Source organism: Dreissena polymorpha, chromosome 4, assembly GCF_020536995.1.
Source record: "Dreissena polymorpha isolate Duluth1 chromosome 4, UMN_Dpol_1.0, whole genome shotgun sequence".
Lineage (NCBI taxonomy): Eukaryota > Metazoa > Mollusca > Bivalvia > Myida > Dreissenidae > Dreissena > Dreissena polymorpha.
Window position 1 is genome coordinate 80,369,420 of NC_068358.1, and position 23,542 is coordinate 80,392,961.

At 33.1% G+C, this 23,542-nt stretch overlaps 1 protein-coding gene across 5 annotated transcripts; it reads right to left on the reverse strand.

The window, feature by feature from the left end:
- Positions 1-1,691: 1,691 nt before the first annotated feature.
- LOC127876989 (receptor-type tyrosine-protein phosphatase epsilon-like) lies at positions 1,692-21,210 on the reverse strand. Of its 5 annotated transcripts, XM_052422554.1 has the most exons (26): positions 21,078-21,210; positions 20,490-20,639; positions 19,552-19,701; positions 18,901-19,050; positions 17,966-18,115; positions 17,375-17,524; positions 16,669-16,818; positions 16,378-16,515; positions 14,872-15,004; positions 14,559-14,692; positions 14,105-14,226; positions 13,732-13,819; positions 13,348-13,421; positions 13,178-13,214; positions 12,894-12,991; positions 11,881-12,006; positions 11,500-11,648; positions 10,755-10,890; positions 10,291-10,440; positions 5,653-5,737; positions 5,377-5,432; positions 5,108-5,245; positions 4,767-4,886; positions 4,448-4,596; positions 3,839-3,977; positions 1,692-3,560 (listed from the first exon to the last, which is right to left on the reverse strand). In XM_052422554.1, the coding sequence occupies exons 1-26, from the start codon at positions 21,136-21,138 to the stop codon at positions 3,489-3,491; spliced, it is 3,105 nt and encodes a 1,034-aa protein (XP_052278514.1). In that variant the 5' UTR covers positions 21,139-21,210; the 3' UTR covers positions 1,692-3,488. The 5 variants fall into 5 exon arrangements, with proteins under 5 accessions (XP_052278514.1, XP_052278516.1, XP_052278518.1 ...); XM_052422556.1 differs by lacking the exons at positions 19,552-19,701; positions 20,490-20,639; XM_052422558.1 differs by lacking the exons at positions 17,966-18,115; positions 18,901-19,050.
- Between the last annotated feature and the right edge of the window lie 2,332 nt (positions 21,211-23,542).

The following is a 23,542-nucleotide window of genomic DNA, read 5'->3' on the forward strand; positions in this document are numbered from 1 at the left end:
TTTTTATATTATTATTTATATATTATTATCTTTTTGATAACCCAACTGCTCAGCAGCCAGGTTTCAAACGGCCGGAACCTTTTCGAACTCACGAATTATATATTTGAAAACCATTTTCTGAACAAGTATGCATGAAGATTTGTGTTAAAAAAAATTATTCCTAAAGTGTTTACAAAGGTTTTACTTTAGCCTTTGAGGGAAAACTACACCATCCCCAGCTATCAATTGCGTACGCGCGTCTTAGCTATCGCGAGCGCATGTAATAGAGATCGGTAAATCACATGAATTACTGTAAATTAACTTAAATTAAAATAAGAGAAAATCGTTACAAAGAACGCAAACATCCAACCCCGCGATTTATCGCGAAAAGTGTAAAGTTAATATTTGCCCACTATTTCGACAGATTTGATTATTTTAAAATAGACAATAATTTTAAGTACTTACCGTTGATCCCGCATAATATCATATATACTCCGCTTATAAAAAACAGGTATTCCCTTAATACTGCCATTTCTCCTTGTAAGTGGAACAATCTAAGGAATGTGACAAGGAAGTTAAGACCAATATAACCCTCGAAGCGCAAATATCAATGTTCGTAACAATTCATCGGAACGGAAGCCAAACACAATAACGCAGCGAATTTTACTTCTTCATTATGAATAGACAGTGTAATTGTGCCGAGGTTGACGCTTACAAATTGAGCGGGATGTTATTAGGTAATATCTTCTTTGTTCGTAACGTATTGGTTTCTCCTGGTATGTTGCCCGATATCGCCGCACGTCGAATTGAAATAGAAAATATATTTTATAGTTTGTAAATAAATGATAAACTTAAAAAACGCTTTATTATATGTCATAACATCAAGTTATTTATATGATTAACGTTTAATTTACTTGGTGTCATTGTCGCATCATGATCATCATCATCATCGTCGTCGCCGTCGTCGTCGTCTTCTTCATCATCGTCGTCGCCGTCGTCGTCGTCGTCTTCATCATCATCATCATCATCATCATCATCATCATCATCATCATCATCATCATCATCATCATCATCATCATCATCATCATCATCATCATCATCATCATCATCAGCAGCAGCAGCAGCAGCAGCAGCAGCAGCATCATCATCATCATCATCATCATCATCATCATCATCAGCAGCAGCAGCATCATCATCATCATCATCATCATCATCATCATCATCATCATCATCATCATCATCATCATCATCATCATCATCATCATCATCATCATAATAATAATAATAATAATAATCATCATCATCCTCCTCCTCCTCCTCATCATCATATTTCGGCTGTTTCTAAACTTTGATTCGCCATATTAAAAGATTTCTCGATGCGTGAGATGATATGTACTATATGTATGCTACAACATTAGATATATAGGATCTGGCACGAGTTGTCATATCATACCATATTTTATTAAACGAATTCAGGAATTTTGTTAGTAAGCGAGCCTTTGGCGAGATCCTGTTTATCACATGCTTTTAAATGAGCAAATTAAATAAATATTTACGCAAACATAATGATAAATTCCGAATGTTGTTTGAATTTCATGACGTCATTTGACGTTGCAACGCCATTTCAGCAAAATAACAAAATGCGATTGGTCAATAAACCATAACTAAGCCAATGAAAACGCTTAAGAATGTTGTATTACACATGTGTAATTAAAAATATATTATATAACATGGGAAACAGGGTATGGCATATGATACAAAGTTATGTTATGTAAAGTGCAAAATATATTAAAATGATTTTTAGTCATTTATCTATTGTCTCTTTATTTAACACTATAAACACTATAACGATTTTAACACTATAAACAGGACATCCGTCTGTGCAAACAAACTCAACAAATAAAAACACTATCAAATCAACAATGGACATAAGCACCTTATTACATCAATAAATAAAATTACACTAACACAAGATAAGAATAGTACAATATAGAGTTACTCTATCATTCAAACGTTCAGCAATTTCGCAATCAACATTCGATTTTGACTAAATACATGTAATTTGCACACAGCCATTTCTGCAATAGCATACATATTATTATTTACGTTTGTTGGACAATAGTTTATGATAGTTCTTGATTTAAATGAAAACGGTTAAAAATAGATTAACTGCACAATATTATTAAAACATTACACAACTATAAACTATATGTTTTTATTTCAAATAGGATATTGCCACCATTTTGAGTTTCATATGTGTTGGTATATGTTGGTGAATAAAATACATTTACCAATCAGGTGGTTTCGTGTTTCTTTCCAATACTGCTATTGAACGGGTACAGTTTATCAAACTTGTCAAACCTTTTAGATACATATGCACTTATAACCAAAGTATACTTATCTATGTTTATGATCCAAACAAAAAAAGATGAATGAACATTAATAAAAACCACAAGGCATAAACAAAACGTCATACGCTACACGCAAATAATACGCTGTAATAAACATTCACATGACAACAATAAACATTTTCCAAAACAAAGTGATATATTCAAAAACGACAGTGTGCATTTAATCAAGCAATATAACACTTCTAAATACGAACAAAAGGTTTGTTTATATTGAATCCACATTCCAAATAATGACGCTTATGCCTCATAGATAAAAAATGTATTTCTAGCACATTGTTAAAACTTTGCTGATTTGAGAGCTGCAGTGGTAAAGCGTAAGATTTTCTCCTAAAGGTTCCCGATCCAAATCACTTGAAAGACGAACCAATTTTCCTTGCTTTATTATTATTATTTTGAATGTTAATAATTTGATGAAACAAACCCCTTAAATTATATATAATAACACAATATAATAAAGCGTCGACATCAATGAATAAAAAAATACGGCGAAGAAATAAACGAGACACACTTCTTACAGCTTCATAACTTACGTTGACACTTTATAAAATAGTTTATTTAAACGTCATTTTCCGATGAATATACATGCACATGATATATAATACTGTTCATGTATGTACTTAATGAAGATACGGTAACTGTAGAAAACTTTGTTGGTACATTTATTTGTTACCAGCTATCAAAACAGCAAACTTTAAACTATTGAAGAACACTGCTTAATTTACTTAATGTCATCAATGCATATCAAAAGTGCGGTTTTATTATGTTGTATTTAGTTCAAATTACTTTATTTATTTATTTTGAGTATGCATTACCTTACAAACTGATGTCCAGCTCTAAAAGTAATCAAAACAATAAAAAAAGCATAATGTTCGTAACATGGAGCTCTATGGGGAATTATCAACATTATTTGTGTCAATATTTCATCCGGTTGCATTAAATAAAACATACATTTATTTTGTCATTGTTTAAGAACATACAAAATCAATAAATTCACATCCATGTTGTAACTTAACACTACATGGACGTCACAGTCATCATAAACAGAAAGCCATATCTTTATCAAAGAGTATGCATACACGTCGTGTTTATTCCGTGCTTTTAGAAATTTTGATAGATTCCTGGTTTCTGAACGTAGTCCAAAATTGCGTCGTAGCAGATCCTCAGTTGAGCCTAAAAGCATTCAAAAACACATTACTTACACGAAATGTTTTAGATTTTAAACAAATCTTCAGCAAATTCTTCCGATTATGTAAATTAACAAACATGCTTTGTTTAAAATACCACATATTATCTATTAGACTGAAACAAAGAGACATAATGTAAAACGTGAAGTCAACCGATCTTGAAATACATTTATAATTTTTTTTAAAATGACTATTAGATTCGTAATTGCCAACAACAGTATTTGTATAAATACCATATACATCAAATACTGGTAAATATCATACAGCGCTATGGATAATATGCTTCTCTTGGTGCTTCATTGATACAACTGTTTCAACAAGGTTTATTTGTCCGTCGTGCGTCACAATGCGACATATCTCGCTCAACAATACCACAACTAGGCCGCTTCTGTGAAAGTTCGAACTGAAATGGTCACAACATTTAATAAATTATTTGGTTTAAAGATACAATTCTGATGACAATGTTGTAAATGAAATTAAATATGCAAACATATGCTAATGTCTGTATTACGCTAAAGAGTTGGTAGTGAACATGCCTATCAATGGGTTTTCCCAAAATTCTAAATCCGTTTCAAAACAAAAAATATTCTAACGCTGGGCACATATATGAATTTTCTTGCAAAATATATTTGAGCCACGCTATGTGAAAAGATGGTTTAATGCATGCGCGTAAGTGTCGTCCCAGATTAGCCTGTTCAGTCCGCTTCAGGTTTCATGTCACATATTTCACAGTATGGCTTGATAAGGTAATTCATTTTGCTTTTAAGTACACGAAATTGACAAGCAACCATGTTCTTCAAATATTATTAAACATATTTTCGGTGTAATTGTGATTTAAAACAAAATCTAAATACTACTACTAACGCATATTACCCATCTTTAATCAATATCGGTGTGTCGGTCGAGAGCTGACCTTGCCATGTCAATATCGCCTCAATTAGATCAAGCATGGACTGTCTTTCCGGGTCTTTATTCATACCAGGCATGTAGAACTGTTTAAAAGTCTTTAGACTGCTACCTTTCTGTAGTTAAATATACATTTAAATTAACTAATTTGTTCCGTACATCAGTTTCATATCAATCATTTAAGCTATACTTTTAACACTGAGGTATTATAATCCCTATAGTATTTCCAAAATAACCCTAAATCAAAAACATACAATTAACAATTTAAAAATTAGAATATTGTTACTGTGTCTTCTTTATAGGAATATGTTCTCTCCTCAAAGCCGCGATCGTTTCTTTCCTCGGTTAAGTTGACGTAATATCTTCCGAAACGCCCGCCCTCTTTCTGACCATGGTAAGTATCCGCCTAACATAAGAAATAAGTGTTGTTCAAATATGTTTAATAAAATACATTTTCCCATGTTTTAGGCGTCGATGCTTTACGTATAAGTTTGAATTATACAGTTGGATTGAGAGAAAAAACATACGCAGAAACACCAACAAACGAAACTTACTTTCTTATGACTTCAACTTGAAATTATTTCAGATGGTTTAAGGTATGGATAGTCTGGATTAAGTGTATGTTACCTTATGCGATCCTTCTGAACGATTTGAAAACTCGATCATTGTTTTACACCCCTGCTTCTCAACAAGAGACCAGACATTTTCTGCAGTGTTATCATGTAAGGAAGTCAATGCTATAAACGCTCTGCTCTCTCCAAGTGCCTTTAATCAAAGAAATGGTTCATGTAACATGTTGTTGAAGTATGTTATGAGAAAGCGTATTATTCATTCGTATCAAAATGCATTGTGCAATATCACATAACTTTTGAAAGTTATACACAAAGCCAACATACTGATAAGACAATGCACTGCGGCTTAGTCTCTGTCGCCTTGATAATCATGGCTTCGTCTGTAACATTATATTAAACAATTGAAAATATGGCATCATATGCATCAATATAGATAAGGACTTATGATGCAGAGTCGTAAAATTGAACACGTTTTTATGATTATATAACTTTTGTCAATGTCAAGATAACATTTCGGCAGGTTTCAGCAATTATGGTTTTTAGAGATATATGTAATATATATAAATAGTTTTTTCGCATAATTTCTTTAAATCTTCTTACTTTGAGTTCCAATATGGTCGTTTACTAGTCCAGTTGCAATTACTGCGCTTTGTCCCCTCGCGTAATTTGCACTTTTGGTTATCAACTGAAATAAACTTGCTCCTGTGAAAGTTGTTAGTATTAAGCAAAGAACTGAGCCCTGGGTCACAAATAAAATTTTACAATTTATTAAAGATAGAGATAAATCTTTTTATACTTATAAAAAAGTAAAATTAGCTGAGTATTGTGATCATTTTAAATGTCTTAAAAATAAGGCTCAGCATCTTATATTTTGTGCAAAAAGGGACTTTTTAAAAAATTCTATCATTGAAAATGAAAATGATTCCAAACACTTGTGGAATTCACTTAAAGAACTAGGTATGCCATCCAAAAAAAAAATGTACCTCTGGAAATATTGATTTGAACATTAATGGTGACATTATTTTTGACAAGATGGAAGTGGCTTACCATTTTAATAGTTTTTTTTACAACAGTAGCATCTAAACTTGTGAGTAAATTGCCAAAACCTTTAGGAACATTCGGCAAAGATTTCGTGTCTGCTTTTTATTTTAAAAAAGGGGTTTTTCGAAACAGTTGCTCTTTCTCTTCTGTTACAGAAAACAATGTACTTAAGTACCTAAATAAACTTAATGCCAGTAAAGCAACAGATGGTATTTCATCACGTTTTGTAAGAGATGGAGCTTCTTTTATTTGTTGTCCACTTACTCATGTCATTTATTTATCTGTAATACAAGGTGTTGTACCTGATGACTTTAAAGCTGCACGAGTTGTTCCATTGTATAAAAACGGGAATAAAAATGATGTTGGCAACTACAGACCTGTATCAATTTTGTGTATAGTTTCAAAAATACTTGAGAGAATAGTTTATGACCAAGTAGAAAACTATCTGAATAAGCAGAAGTTATTGTATGAGTTTCAGTCAGGTTTTAGGAGATCTTTCTCAACCGACACACTTAGATAAGGGTAATTATATTGGCATGGTTCTACTCGATTTGCAAAAAGCGTTCGATACTGTTGACCATATTGTACTTTTTGATAAACTGAAAATGATAGGGTTTTCCACTGATGTTATTAGATGGTTCAAATCATACTTATCTAGTCGTAAACAATGTACTGATGTTTCTGGTATACAATCATCATTGGAAAATGTAACTTGTGGTGTGCCCCAAGGCTCAATACTTGGGCCTCTGCTATTTTTATCCACCGCCATTGGCGGAAGGTTTTGGTTTATGCGTTGTGCGTCCGTCCGTCTTTCCGCCCGTCCGTCTTTCCGTCCGTCCGTCCGGAGCCATATCTTGGAAGTGCTTTGGCGGATTTCATTGAAACTTGGTATGAGTATATATATATGGATAAGAGGATGATGCACGCCAAATGTCATTGTACACGATCTGTTAATAACAGAGTTATGGCCCTTTGTATCTTGAAAAAAATGCTTTTTTGAGTGTCAAATATAACACTTTTGTCCAGAAGCATATTGGCGGGGCATATCAATTCAACGAATTGTTGCTTGTTAATATATGTGAATGACGTGGCAGGAGTTGTCAACAATAAGCCTTTATTATATGCCGATGATTCTGCTATACTGGTGTCTGGCAAGTCCAAACTTGATATTGAGTGTTTATTAGCACAGGATCTAGAAAGAGTTAGTAACTGGTTAGTTGACAATAAATTGTCTTTACACCTGAGTAAAACAGAATCAATTTTATTTGGCTCGAAACCTAAGTTAAAGAAGGAGCCTAACCTTAATATTTCTTTCGTGCAATGGTACAGTCATACAGCACACCGACTCAGTCAAATATTTGGGTGCTACTTTAGATCAATGTTTAAGTTTTGAAAGTATGGTTACATCATTCATTAAGAAGGCAAATGCAGGACTTAAGATCCTATACAGAAAGGAAATGTTTTTATCATTAAATACTACAAAAATGTAAATTATGTCATTGATGACTCCAGGTCACGCAGAACAAGATCATTAGGTTTATTTTCAAACTAGATCAAGGAAGTCACATCAATTAAGAATACTTTCTTCAGTTGGGCTGGTTACCTGTTGAAAAAAGAGTAGAACAGATTATTCTTAACCATGTATTTAAAATATACTCAGGTTCTGCCCCTACTTACTTGAATGAAAATTTTATACTAGCCAGTACTGTTCATAGCCATAATACTAGATTTAGCAAAGGGTCATGTTTCAGTATCCCGAAAGTAAAAGTGTTTGGCAAAAAGTCCTTCTCATATAAGGGATGTTCTTTGTGGAACAGCTTACCATTTGATATAAAAGATTCCACCAACTTACAGACATTTAAGGTTGCAGTAAAAAGCATATTTTAAATAGCTTGTAGTTTTATTAATAAAGCATGTAATCTCCCTGTGGTGTTTATTATTATAAAAATCATGTGTATTTTTAATCAAATGTTAATTTGCTAAGTTTACCATCTTTATGAACAAAGTTGTTGTGCCTTGCTAGGACATGTCATCATTTACCAGGACCACAATGGAAATGAGGGGAATTCCCATTCCCTTTTTTGTGCTATCCTGGGTATGTGAGTACATGCCCTGGTACACTAAGATAGTAATTAATATTTGATCCACCAATTTTATATGTTAATACATTATATAAACGGAAGCAATAATTATGTAGTTCTTACCAAAAACGATTGCTATCAAATTGCTTTTAAGCTCTAGTCTTTAGGTGATCTGTGATATTTTGCATTTGTATTTCATGATGTGTTGAAATTTTTAATTATGTTGTGTACCATGCTACATGTATTTTATATACTGAAATAAATCTATCTAATAAACAGAAAATAAAATTATTCGCGATTTAATTGGTGGTAAAATTGTTGGATGTGTTATGTGATTAACGTTAAGTATATAAACTGAACGTGGAAAGTGTAAAGCAATCGAATGCTTTACCTTGGTAGACTCTTGTACCCGCCCAACCATCATTTTATTTTAATTATTTCTAATGTTTATTTTTTTGTCTAACACATTGAATTGCGTAAAGGAATGAAAACTACGAAAAGCAACACAATTATGCAATCAGAAATGAACAAGATGCATTTGCAACACATGTTAATGTTATCTATATAATAGAAGTCATTGACATACATAGTATTTTGGTTAGTAAAGTGGAGAATTGTTTTACCTTTACTATATAGATGTGAGAAAGGTTTTAACATTGTATACGGAATATCAAGCTTATGCTTAATGTTATGCTTCATGCATGTTTTGAATTAAACCATTCTACGAATTCATCGGCATGTTAAGTTTTATGTGTTTAATTATAGTATACTCTTAAGGTAAAATATCTTTAGTTACATGTATAATATAAATGAATAACAAACGATATTATATCTTCGTTAGATATAACGTACCATTAAAGTACAAGATAAAAGAGATGCTTAGTGTGAACAGACCTTTGAAGTTTACATACGTAGTGTAAATGAAAAGAAGCCTTCATTATTTGTATAAATAAATTGCAATTACAGAATAAATCAATGTATGTGTTTGACAGAAGCGCTTGAGTGGTTATTTTCCTTTGATTGTAAAATCAATTGTCAAGTTCCGATTCAGATTTATTTGTTTTAAGAAACAGTGGTTATGTGATTATAAATATTAAGATTGGCATGACATTTAAAATTAACCAGTTGTTAAAGGTTTAGCAAATTCACGTGTTATCACCTTTTCAATTATTGTTAACGCAATCGCTAAATTATAATAAAATGACCAACAATTTGCATAATTTTTGTTTATGTGTTTTGTTGTTGTTTTTAGACAAAGTTACAATTTCTAGACGTTTATTGTTTGCTTATACCTGTTTCCGTTGAACAGAAACACATGTTTTACTGTTTAATCCGTAAAGACTATTTCTCCCTTTTTTGCATTACTATTTTTGTTTTTAAGGCTTTACATTCCAAAGAATTATTTTCTAAAGGTTTAAATCACTAGGGAAAGAAATAGAAAATTTGAAATATAATTAAAAATACATTATAATAAATAATTGTGAAAGACAAAGCGAAAACAAATCGTTGATTTGTTTATTATATGTAACACATGCAATCTTAAACAGTGTGTAGTAAAATTATATTGAAAATGATATTGATTTATTTCTATTTCCAACGACTTATATTCTATGCGAAGAAACAAAGATCAGTTAATGATATAAAAATAATATCGCTATGCATGTTTACTGCGCCCAATGGTGAGAAGGTATTAATACCTTTAAATGGCATAGTTTTATAATAATCTGTCTTTATAAAATCTAGTTTAATTACAAAGTATGGTTCTGTTCTGATCTAACAGAAAGATTCGGCTAAATTATTAACGCTCGCTGCATCGTTTATGTTGCTGACACAAACAACAGAATATTTTTGGAAATTATCACACAATTCCAATGACGCCTAATTATCGTATCAATTTCGATTGACAATTTCATATTAAAATTTTACATGCAAAAAGTAAACCGTATTGCTACGGTATGTGTATGTTCTTACGTAATGCAGCAATGGGTGTTTATTTCACGTGGGTAGTTTAATGACGTCACAGTCGTGAGTTTATGTCACTTTACGACCGCATTGTGCAATATCAATGCGTAAAACACAATCCGTCCAAAATGACAGTTAAATATAAAAAACATACTTCGAACTGCTGTTCGATTCGTGTCTTCGACGTCTCAATGTCTTTTCCAATCATAAAGTTGTAGACACTTTCAAACTGCCTTGTAACCCAGTGATGCGTACCAATCAGTAGGGCTTCTGCCAAAGCTTCATGCAGGTATTTGTACTGTTCCTGGTAAAATATATTACGGGAAAGGTATCGGAAGTATGTACAAAATTATTGCGCATGTAATACTTATACATTTAGTGTTTTTATTCACATAACGTTTAATACCAGGTGGTGGTAACAAGAATTACTCCTCCGACGATTTATCTGGAGCTTGTGTTTAACGTTTTCATTTGTTCATTTGAAACATTATCGTTCATATTCCCATAATAAATAATAGATTAAAGTTGTATATACTGAAAATAAAAAAAAAACATTAAAATAACATCTATTATTCAAGCAACAAGTATACATTTTGTGGATTGCCAAGTGTATTACACCTTTGTTTGGACCATGTTCACTCTTTGTTGCCGTAAAGCTTCAACCACATGGAGAGGTCTGACGCAGTTTTCAATCTGTGCTTGTGCAATCAAGTTGTCCAGAGCGATAAACGTTCCGCTGCGGCCAACACCCGCACTAAAATATCATTTAAAATATGTAACCAATGTTACCGTGACATATTTAGAGCTAAACACGAAACGGTAAATAAACGGCGTCTTCTAAAAGATTTCTTGACGATTAAATAAAAATAACTCTAAATAATAATGAACACGAGCAAAATGTTATGGTTCGGGTTTTGTTCAAGTCATTAATGTAAACATTGCTTAATTGTATAATGATGGTTATTAGCGGAGATACAGTGCAAGATACGACCGTTTGAGCTTAAAATTTTGTTTTTTTCGATCATTGTGTGCTTACAGGTCCAATCAGAAAATGATATAAACAGTTTTGTTCAGATTCACTGAATGTTGTGGTTTGGAATTTTATGGCTTTAATATTTCTTTTGTATTGTTATCAAAATATTAATAAAGAGAAGGAAGAACACAACCAACTAAACAGATATTGAGTTCAGAATACTTAAACTGCCTCAGAGTTATTACCTTTTAAATGAAATATTGAACACTTGTTTGCATAAATTGAAATGTTGTTTCCATTATTTGTAATTGTCGATTTCAAGGGAGCCAATGCATTGCATGCGATAAAAGTGAATAAATTATAAACATCTTTTTAATAAAAACAACTAACCTGCAATGTACAAGAATGGGGGATGTGTTGGTGTCGTCGAACTTAGCAACAGCTCTCCAAAAATCCACAAGACACCAGGTTGTATCTGGAACATCTTTATCTGGCCAGGACATAAAATGGAATTGGTTGAGGCGCCTGGTCTCACCATCCTGGTAAGACAATGATGCGCATACATTACACAATGACATTCACATTTTAATTTAACATATTTCACAAAATATTGTTTCAAATAGGCTTTGTGTCTGTTTATAAAACGTGCGCACTATAATTATTCATTCGTTTTATTATTCAGCTTGTGTTCGTGGTCCGTCAAACAGACTTTCTAGTTCTTTGCTTCGTTTGTAGAACGACGTTTGAATTGAAAAGTGTGCATTAACGTACCATTGTGATTTCAAGTGATCTGATTTTGTAGTCGAATGTTTCCTTGATGCCGGCATACTTGATAAGAACGCCACCGTGTTTGCACTCACCGTTTATATCTTCTGGCCAATACTGAAGACACTTAAGCTACAAAAAAAATAATGTAAAAAAGTTTAGTGTTTGTTGCTTTAAAGAAATGTTCACCTGTTGAGTCTTTAACTTATTTAAGTTTGTGTGACTCACACACGAAGAAAATATCATCAGTTCAATTATAAACCATCATTATTATTTTAAGACCTTCGTTTGGCAATATACTAATTATAAGGCGTATAATACAAATTATATTTTTAACTGGTTTCAGTTGCCGTTTTGAGAGGTAAGTTATTCATTTAATGCACTACTTAATAAATTAAATGTTTCTCAATGTTTAAAATATTTTTTATTTTCATAGATTATATTTTTTCATAGTAAACTGGCATTAAAATGTTTTAATAATTTTGCTAATCGACCGTTTTTTGTTTGTATGGAACATTATAAAATGAACGCGGTACATGTCGAAGCCATTTGAATTCAGTTTGGACATGAATTCATATTTTAATAGATTTTTTTTCATTGATATATTTCAAACTCTGATTTCGCATATACCTTCATACACATATACAAACACCACAAGAATTCGTACACAAAATGGCAAACCAAAAAAGTGTTTGCAATATTTAAATATGATACGGAACTGATGGAGATAGATGGTATATGTTTCGCTTCAGCAGTTGCTATGAAATGAAAACGCTGAAAGTGCATACAGACTATTTTTTAGAAACGACGCAAGAACGTAAATTGTCCGAGCTGTCTGGTCAGGGCTACCTGGTCCACTTAAGAGACCACGAAACCGTTCATGCTTTTATGGCGGGGTAGGGAGCTCCTGGCCAGACTACGCTGACATGCGCTGGTCGATTATGACATATACGTCATATGTGCAATGATAACAGAAATTTTTCGACGTTTGAGAAAACAACATTAATAACAAAACATACCGTTCCAAGTTCAATGAGATTCGTAAGCATGACAATTTTCTCAACCTTCTGTTGCCAAATCATACGCCAAAAATCAGAAATCATTTTCTGAGTAGGGCCTAGAAGAGTAAATTATTAACATAGTTTATGTTATTATTCTACAAAACGGGGTTATTGCAAAAAGGATTGTAACATAGCATTCATTACGCCAATCATTTATATAGATAGTTTAATGCAATTCATTTCATGCTTGCAATTATTATCGCTAATTTTTTAATATACCGAATTATAAAATACATGATTACCTTGACTTGCGATGAATTTCTTCAATTTATCGAAACCCTGAAATAAGCACATTTATTAATTTATTTTATTTAATATTTATATTTATGTTTAGTTTAAATATTGATATGTTTTGATCGAAATATTTTCCAACTGTGTCATTAAACATATAAGAGACATTGTACGTAGTTACATGTATATAGCTGGCATTGATGTAGTCGGAATCATCTGGACACGCGTTTGTCAGGACAACTCGCGAATCGTCATCTGGAATCAAAAATTATCAGATTCATAACTGCATAACGGCATATTGCATTTTTATTCAATATTCTTTTAAATAAGTGTAACTGCATTTCAACTGAAACAGGACAAAACAAAGTTTGCGAAAGCTGCAATTTAGATGCGATAATTTTAATTTATAATTTCAACCCACCATGATATTTTAAAAAAAGTGCGAAGATCATTTTATATACGTTATTTCCCTTTTTTGTTGTTTGCGTAATGTGAAGTTTTAAGAATCAAGTACGTCTATAAAATTAATTATAATATACATATATTGTATGTTGCCAGCACGTACATGCATACAAATCCTTGTAACGGGTTTTGCCTTTATTACACGCAGCAGATGCGACGTCGTGCTTTCGAATCAAACCAGCAGGTAATTTCTTAGTGAGAATACAATATAAAATTATAATGCAAAAACGTATATTATAATGTTACAACTTCCATTTTATGCGGTGCTCTGAAATATACATAATAATGATAAAAGCTTTTCTAATAATGCATGAAATAAAAAAAAGGACTTAGTAAAACTCCACGTATGTTTTATCAGCTTTTATTAACAAATTACGCATTCACGTCCATTTTTAAATTATGGGTACAACATTGTTTTCGTACACTATTTTACAAAAGGTATTGTGAGTTAAGTTTCTTTAAAAGAAAACTATTACCTTAAACTCGTCGTCGAAATAAGTAGAATCAATCCGGTCTTTATCACGTATGTACGTCCATAGTTCATGCAGTTGAATACCAGTAGCAAAGGCATTGAAGCCATAGTAATCCGATTGAATATCTGCGAAAGGAAGATGCATGAACCTTATTCGATAAGCGATTTACGTGCACACAAACGTATTCCTACCAACATTATGTTCGATCCTTGTGGCTGTATCTTCGCTTGTTTTACACGATGATAATGATTTAATCTGAGCATTAATTTTAATTACATACGCCATAACTGAAACAATTAGCATTAAGAAGACAACCCAATCAGAACAGTACACATCCGAATCACTTGCATAAATTATGCCTCGTAATAGTTGTTTACTAGATCAAATTACAAATGTACTCAATACATGTTAGTTGTGACATGACACAATTATATTTGATTGAAGAATAAATACAAACCTTTTGCATTTGCGTATATATTGCCACGTAAGTCAGTTTTCAAATTAAGCTGTTGATCTGACTTAACAGTAGATTGTGGTTCTGTCGGCGAGAACATTGCAATATCATTGACAAACTCTCGATTGTCTCCGTTGCTTAAATAAGGATCAACAAATTATAATAAAACACACAAGAACATATACATTTCCAGAAAATTAATGTAAAATATAAAATAAGTTGTAAACATATAAGAAACTTTTAATTACATACGCAAATGTACGAAGTATTTATGTATAATAAGTTCTTGAGTGCCTAAGGGTACCTATCGTCTTACTTGTTCATACGTCTCCGTTTATAGAAAACGACAGCAATAATGATCACAATTGTGAAGGCTACAGCAGCCGCAACTCCACCTCCAATTGCTCCAGTAGAAGATGAGGATGGTTTCGATGAAGCTTCAATATTCTCTGTTTATGATAAGGAACATTTATAAAGCAAACAATGAAATTCCACATTTTTCTTAAGACTATCATATACAAACATTTTCACTAGGACCAGCGCCGTGGAACGGTCCGTTCACAGATTTAAGGTTTAAATCGGTTGGATGGCTGGCCGAACATCACATTAATCCTAACTTTAATCGCAAACGTCTAAACCAATCTTAATAAAAGCTTCATTTGTAGTCAGAATTGAAAACATAATGAAAAAACGACACGCGTGAATCGAATAATACACGTGCTATTTTTTTTATTCTGGTATCGAAAATAGCGGAGATTTATTTTAACGATTTAGGGAAGTTTTAATGGACTTGTTGTCAGTTCGGCAAAAAAGAGAAAAAATCAAAAAAATTGTAAAAGATTTGAAAAAAAAACCTCATACTTCAGAAAAATGCGATGTTTATCTTTTTCCTTTTAATATAATTATTGAAATTATTTAAATATTTCCCTTGTTTCAGCAAATTTATTTCATGTTGTTTTTTTTTTCAAATAAAAACATATGTGAACATAACCCTATAAATTTATCAGTATACAACATAATATGGTCAATCAATTAAATATATATAATAAACTATCATGTAAGCGATGTATTTACAGAATTAAGCAACTAAGTATGAGGAACGACCGACCTTGAAAATCATTACATATATCGAAGTTGCTATTTCCTGTGTTTCATTTAGCGTATTGGTGCAATAAAAGTAACTGAGCAATTCACGCTCGTTCCGTCGTTGGTTTAGTGTTTCCCATGATGAAAAATCCGAGAAAAACTTTGTATTTAGGATTTTGTTTTTTAACAACTGGACTTTAACATCAAAATGTAGAGATTGCATTTATTAAATATTATATTATAATACATGATGAGCGAATAACATAGATAAAACAAGCGATGTGTTTGTACAACACTATGCCCCCACATATATGACCTCTGACCTTGAAGGAAGACCTTGACTTTTCACCACTCAAAATGTGCAGCTCCATGAGATACACATGCATGCCAAATATCAAGTTGTTTGCTTCAATATTGCAAAAGTGTACATTAAATGAGCGATTTTGACCCATATATTTGACCTTTGACCTTGATGGATGACCTTGACCTTTCACCACTCAAAATGTGCAGCTCCATGAGATACACATGTATGCCAAATATGAAGTTGCTATCTTCAATATTGCAAAAGTTATGGCAAATGTTAAAGTTTGACCAAACCAACAGACGTACAGACCAACAGACAGGGCAAACCCTATAGTGGGGGACTGCAAAATTAATCTAAGAATTTAATTATGCCACTTATATATGTAGTTATAATAAACAAGCTTTCAAAGTAATATATTTTAATACAACATACGTTGACAGATATCTTTGTCCATCTTGAATCCAGTGTCGCATTGCTGTTTAAACATGGCACATGAACCGTTGACATGATGGCATTCATCACAGTTGCAGTTCATTGAACAGTTTTTACCAAATGTCCTGTTTTTGCAAACTGGAAGCGGAATGACACATGCTTCAATTAATTGTACATGGTATAATAAGAAGTGTCATATCGTTGCTTGATTGACTTTATTGTAAACAAATACTCGAGGCAAATATATAGTTTTGTTCAAGATTATAACGTTTGACTTGTTACGAAACTTACTAGTATTGCAGGTTTCGTTTTGCTTAAAGTCATATCCATCTTCACAACCCTTAGGACACGTCCCATTTATGTGATGACATGACTGATTATTGTGACAATAATCGCTGCAGATGGATGAGCAATCTCGACCATACCTTCTGTGACCACAGGCTGTAGAGGAAATTCCTGAGAAATTTCTTGCAAGGCATATGAAGTAGTTTAAACCTATATAGTTTAGCTCGGTTGCATTTAAACTACTTACTTCTTATTTGAAACGCTCTCGAGTCCGTTTCATGGGACTAGAACCAGTACTTGGTGTCTATGGGGGAGATCGAAAGAACGCTCCAACAGTAAGGATAGAACCAGTGACCTCCCGGTCGCTAGGCGGATACCATATCAACTAATCCAATACGAACTAGCATATGTAATACTGTATATTCGCGACAAATGATAACGATCAACCATCACTAGCGTGAAGGTTACGCACTCGCATAACTTATAAGTCATTAGTTCTTTATGAAATGCATTTTGTAAAGATGCTACAAAATTAAACGCACACTAAACATACACCGCAAATACACATGTATATAAACATCTGATTTAACTGTATATAGGAGCGTACACACAATAATATTTTATTATCATATCGTCCGCATTAATAGTCATGGGGCAGACTATTTTAATATTTTATAGCAATTAACTTAATCTCCTTTTTTTCAACACTTACGAGTATTACACGTTTTGTCAGTAACAAATGCATATCCATCTGCACAGCCATCAATGCAAGTCCCATTTATATGATGACATCGACGACTATTAAGACAAAATGCGCTGCAGTGTAATGAACAGTTAGTACCATATGATCCCTCTGCACACGCTGTAAAATATAAAGGCTCATTATACAACAAGGAAGCACATCGTAAATTATGTCGCGATAAACATTTATGAAAGCAAGAAAGTCACTACCATACACTCCATCTGTACACTCTGTAAGTGTTACAATATTATTAAAAGAACATATACCACTGCATCTGTGTCTAACAATAAGGTGAAGACATGAGACAATATGAATTTGCATGTAATTGCAAATGACGTGTTAGCAAAATTGTGTTGTTTTTTTCACGTTTGTATTCGGACACTTACTAAATCGGATCGGAGATGCTGTTGGTAAACAATACCAGCTTTAAAACAGACGTATTTACATACGTATACATTTGAAACAAACTGTTTCAGAAACGCGAACAATCTAAACATCTAAATCTGCATTCCGTCACAATGTATACCGTCACAATAGACGGGGTACTCTTTTATTACTTACTAGTATTACACGTGTTGTCGGTGACAAAGTTATATCCATCTTCACAACCATTAAGGCACGTCCCATTTACATGATGGCATGATCGACTGTTTCGACAAAATGCGCTGCACGTCGATGAGCAGATGTGCCCATACAATCCCGTTGCACAGGCTGTAAATGAAACATAATTAGTAAAATGCAAGCAGAACTCCATACTTGTGTTAACTCTAAAAGTCAAAGTGTAGGTATGTTTTCTTAATGCGCAATCTTTTTTTTGTTTTGTCTCTTTTCTATGAAATTCTTAAAACACGTCCCATTTATGTGATGACATGACTGATTATTGTGACAACAATCGCTGTAGATGGATGAGCAATCTCGACCATATCTTCTGTGACCACAGGCTGTAAAGGAAATTCCTGAGAAATTTCTTTCAAGGCATATGTAGTAGTTTAAACCTATATAGTTTAGCTCGGTTGCATTTAAACTACTTACTCCTTATTTTAAACGTCCTCGAGTCCGTTTCATGGGACAAGAACCAGTACTTGGTGTCTATGGGGGAGATCGAAAAAACGCTCCCATAGTAAGGATAGAACCAGTGACCTCCCGGTCGCTAGGCGGACACCATATCCACTAATCCAATACGACCTAGCATATGTAGTACTGTATATTCGCGACAAATGATAACGATCAACCATCACTAGCGTGACGGTTACGCACTCGCATAATTTATAAGTCATTAGTTCTTTATGAAATGCATTTTGTAAATATGCTACAAAATTAAACGCACACGAAACATACACCGCAAATACATATGTATATAAACATCTGATTTGAAGTTATATAGGAGCGTACACACAATAATATTTTATTTTCATATCGTCCGCATTAACAGTCATGAGGCAGACTATTTTAATATTTTATAGCAACTAACTTAATCTCCTTTTTTCATCACTTACGAGTATTACACGTTTTGTCAGTAACAAATTCATATCCATCTGCACAGCCATCAATGCAAGTCCCATTTATATGATGACATCGACGACTGTTGAGACAAAATGCGCTGCAGTGTAATGAACAGTTAGTACCATATGATCCCTCTGCACACGCTGTAAAATATAAAGGCTCATTATACAACAAGGAAGCACATCGTAAATTATGTCGCGATTAACATTTATGAAAGCAAGAAAGTCACTACCATACACTCCATCTGTACACTCTGTAAGTGTTACAATAATATTAAAAGAACATATACCATTGCATCTAATTCTAACAATAAGGTTAAGACATGAGAACAATATTATTAAAAGAACATATACCACTGCATCTAAGTCTAACAATAAGGTGAAGACATGAGACAATATGAATTTGCATGTAATTGTAAATGACGTGTTAGCAAAATTGTTGTTTTTCACGTTTGTATTCGGACACTTACTAAATCGGATCGGAGATGCTGTTGGTATACAATACCAGCTTTAAAACAGACGTATTTACATACGTATACATTTGAAACAAACTGTTTCAGAAACGCAAACAATCTAAACATCTAAATTTGCATTCCGTCACAATGTATACCGTCACAATAGACGGGGAACTCTTTTATTACTTACTAGTATTACACTTGTTGTCGGTGACAAAGTTATATCCATCTTCACAACCATTAAGGCACGTCCCATTTACATGATGGCATGATCGATTGTTTCGACAAAATGCGCTGCACGTCGATGAGCAGATGTGCCCATACAATCCCGTTGCACAGGCTGTAAATGAAAAATAATTAGTAAACTGCAAGCAGAACTCCTTACTTGTGTAAACTCTAAAAGTCAAAGTGTAGGTATGTTTTCTTAATGCGCAATCTTTTTTTTTGTTTTGTCTCTTTTCTAAGAAATTCTTAAAACACGTCCCATTTATGTGATGACATGACTGATTTTTGTGACAATAATCGCTGCAGATGGATGAGCAATCTCGACCATACCTTCTGTGACCACAGGCTGTAAAGGAAATTCCTGAGAAATTTCTTTCAAGGCATATGTAGAAGTTTAAACCTATATAGTTTAGCTCGGTTGCATTTAAACTACTTACTTCTTATTTGAAACGCTCTCGAGTCCGTTTCATGGGACTAGAACCAGTACTTGGTGTCTATGGGGGAGATCGAAAAAAACGCTTTCACAGTAAGGATAGAACCATTGACCTCCCGGTCGCTAGGCGGACACCATATCAACTAATCCAATACGAACTAGCATATGTAGTACTGTATATTCGCGACAAATGATAACGATCAACCATCACTAGCTTGAAGGTTACGCACTCGCATAACTTATAAGTCATTAGTTCTTTTTGAAATGCATTTTGTAAAGATGCTACAAAATTAAACGCACACGAAACATACACCGCAAATACACATGTATATAAACATCTGATTTAACTTTATATTGGAGCGTACACACAATAATATTTTATTTTCATATCGTCCGCATTTACAGTCATGAGGCAGACTATTTTAATATTTTATAGCAATTAACTTAATCTCCTTGTTTTCAACACTTACGAGTATTACACGTTTTGTCAGTAACAAATTCATATCCATCTGCACAGCCATCAATGCAAGTCCCATTTAAATGATGACATCGACGACTGTTGAGACAAAATGCGCTGCAGGGTAATGAACAGTTAGTACCATATGATCCCTCTGCACACGCTGTAAAATATAAAGGCTCATTATACAACAAGGAAGCACATCGTAAATTATGTCGCGATTAACATTTATGAAAGCAAGAAAGTCACTACCATACATTCCATCTGTACACTCTGTAAGTGTTACAATATTATTAAAAGAACATATACCACTGCATCTAAATCTAACAATAAGGTGAAGACATGAGACAATATGAATTTGCATGTTATTGCAAATGACGTGTTAGCAAAATTGTATTTTTTTCACGTTTGTATTCGGACACTTTCAAAATCGGATCGGAGATGCTGTTGGTAAACAATACCAGCTTTAAAACAGACGTATTTACATACGTATACATTTGAAACAAACTGTTTCAGAAACGCGAACAATCTAAACATCTAAATCTGCATTCCGTCACAATGTATACCGTCACAATAGACGGGGTACTCTTTTATTACTTACTAGTATTACACTTGTTGTCGGTGACAAAGTTATATCCATCTTCACAACCATAAAGGCACATCCCATAAACATTATGGCATGATCGATTGTTTCGACAAAAAGCGCTGCACGTCGATGAGCATTTGTGACCATACAATCCGATTGCACATGCTGTAAATGTCAAAGAATTATTAATGTGCAAGTAGAACTGCATACTTGAGTCAACTCTAAAATAATCAAATTGTATGTATATTTTTGGAATGCGTGATCTATTTTTTATGTTGTCTTTTTTCTATAAAGTTCTTACAACATACGAATTTGTGACGGTTCAATGAAACACAAATATCTTGTTAAACAAAACGGAAGAAGTACTATAAATAAATAAGTTATTCGATATACGCCATGTCATTTGCCCGTTAGTTGTACTGGCAAACATTTAATACCTACACGTAACCGAAAGGATTAGACAGCACCATACAGCAGTAGTGTCATGCGCAAGAATTTTATCAGATACAATAATCAGTAGCAAACAGAAACGTTAAATTGGATAAAAAAATCAAGATGGCTTCAGTTCGACACTGACAGACTGAAGTATCAAGCACCTTTGCTGCTTAATAAGCACATCAATTATCTGGTTCTCCATTGTTATCATGGAAGCATTTACATTTAACGAAGAGACAACCTCTGTATTTCATGACATATAATTAACCGGTCTTTAAAAACATTTTTTGATGCAATGTATTTTTGTGTCATCACTTACGGGTATTACACGTTTTGTCAGTTGAAAAGTCAAATCCATCTGCACACCCATCAATGCAAGTCCCATTTATATGATGACATCGACGATTGTTGCTACAAAATGCGCTGCAAGTTAATGAACAGTTGGTACCATATGATCCCTCTGCACACGCTGTAAAAGATGAAGGTAAATTCAAAGTACACAATGCATTATGTAGCGATCAAAATGTATCAAAGCAAGAATAAGTAGATGTTCAATTACCGCTTTACGCATAATACAGCTAATTTATGTTGCATTTTATTCTATACGACAGTGTAAATAGAACGACATTAACGTTTAATATTAAAAATAAAATGAAGCATCTACATGTACATAAAAATAAGCGACATGTTTAACTAGATCAAATATTTTTTAATACTTTACAAAGTTGTATCGAAACAAAAACCTGTGGCAACTGATGTTGAAACAGGATCTAAATAACGAATACAATTACACGCTTACCGAGATAACACTTAAAATTTATAATATATCCAATAGGCTTTCCTCATTTTTTAGTATTTCCTTAAAATAAATTCCGACGTATCATAGCTTCATCATCCATGATTTAGAAGTTTATCCGAGCATTTATTTATTTATTTATTTTTCCAATGACTCTTCATAAGTTATCTGTCCGGGATTATTTTGTTAATATGTCCAGAATTGCTTATAAGTTTATCTCCTATGTATTTAAGTAGGTTTTGATTTACATTTGCACTCACTTTCAGGTCATATAGTTATAAAAGTGCACTGGAATTCATTTTATTGACGACATTGGTCTTTCAAGGTACATGTATATCATTAAAAATATGTCTTATTTAATTATTATATTTATACAAATGTAAGAATTAAAAGACCTTTAAACTTATTTGTATTGATATATTTACATTTTGTTTATGTTAATCGCGCAGTCATTGTTTGTAAGCATTTCACCTGGCTTTGTGATTTTAATCACATTCACTGGTATGACATTGTTTCTCCTTTTTTGTAATGTTGTGAATTATCTTATCGCTACTTGGGCTTAAATATGTATACATCTCGAATCACCAACCTGTTAGTGTAGGACATGTACATGTACTTCCTTTAACGAAATTGCAAACCGACATAGTATTTACTTTCATTGCAGGCAGCCCCTTTCCAGCCACTCTTACAACCTGCTCCACATGTACCAGTTATAACGTCGCAAGGTCCTTCCAGACAATGACATGTTTTGTTACAATCAGGACCATAGGTTCCCTTTACGCAATCTATAAATGTCAATTTCAGACTATTTTAACAAAACTATGTTCATTAAAACAAATGCATGCATACATTTATTTGTCAAACGAATTATTAGCATCTATGCAGGCAATAATGTATATTTATTATAGCCATCTGTTACCTTCACTACAGCCATTAGTTGCAAGAACTTTTTTGACAATATCACATAGATGTAACACAATATATATTGGGTTTTACAACGTATTGCAAAGCCCAGACTGGTAAATGTCAACGAAGGCGTCTGCTGAATTTTACATTACTTTATTAATACGCAGTTTTACGATCTATTTGTGTTGTATTTATACTATTATACCGAAAAGATACATGAACAGTAACGTATGTATCCATTTAAATCAGCCGTAATTCAAATATGTTGACATAACATATTAAGCTGCAGCTCAGAGAGATTATTTTCATCCTGTGTTCCTTTTTTGAAGGAGAACATTTGTGA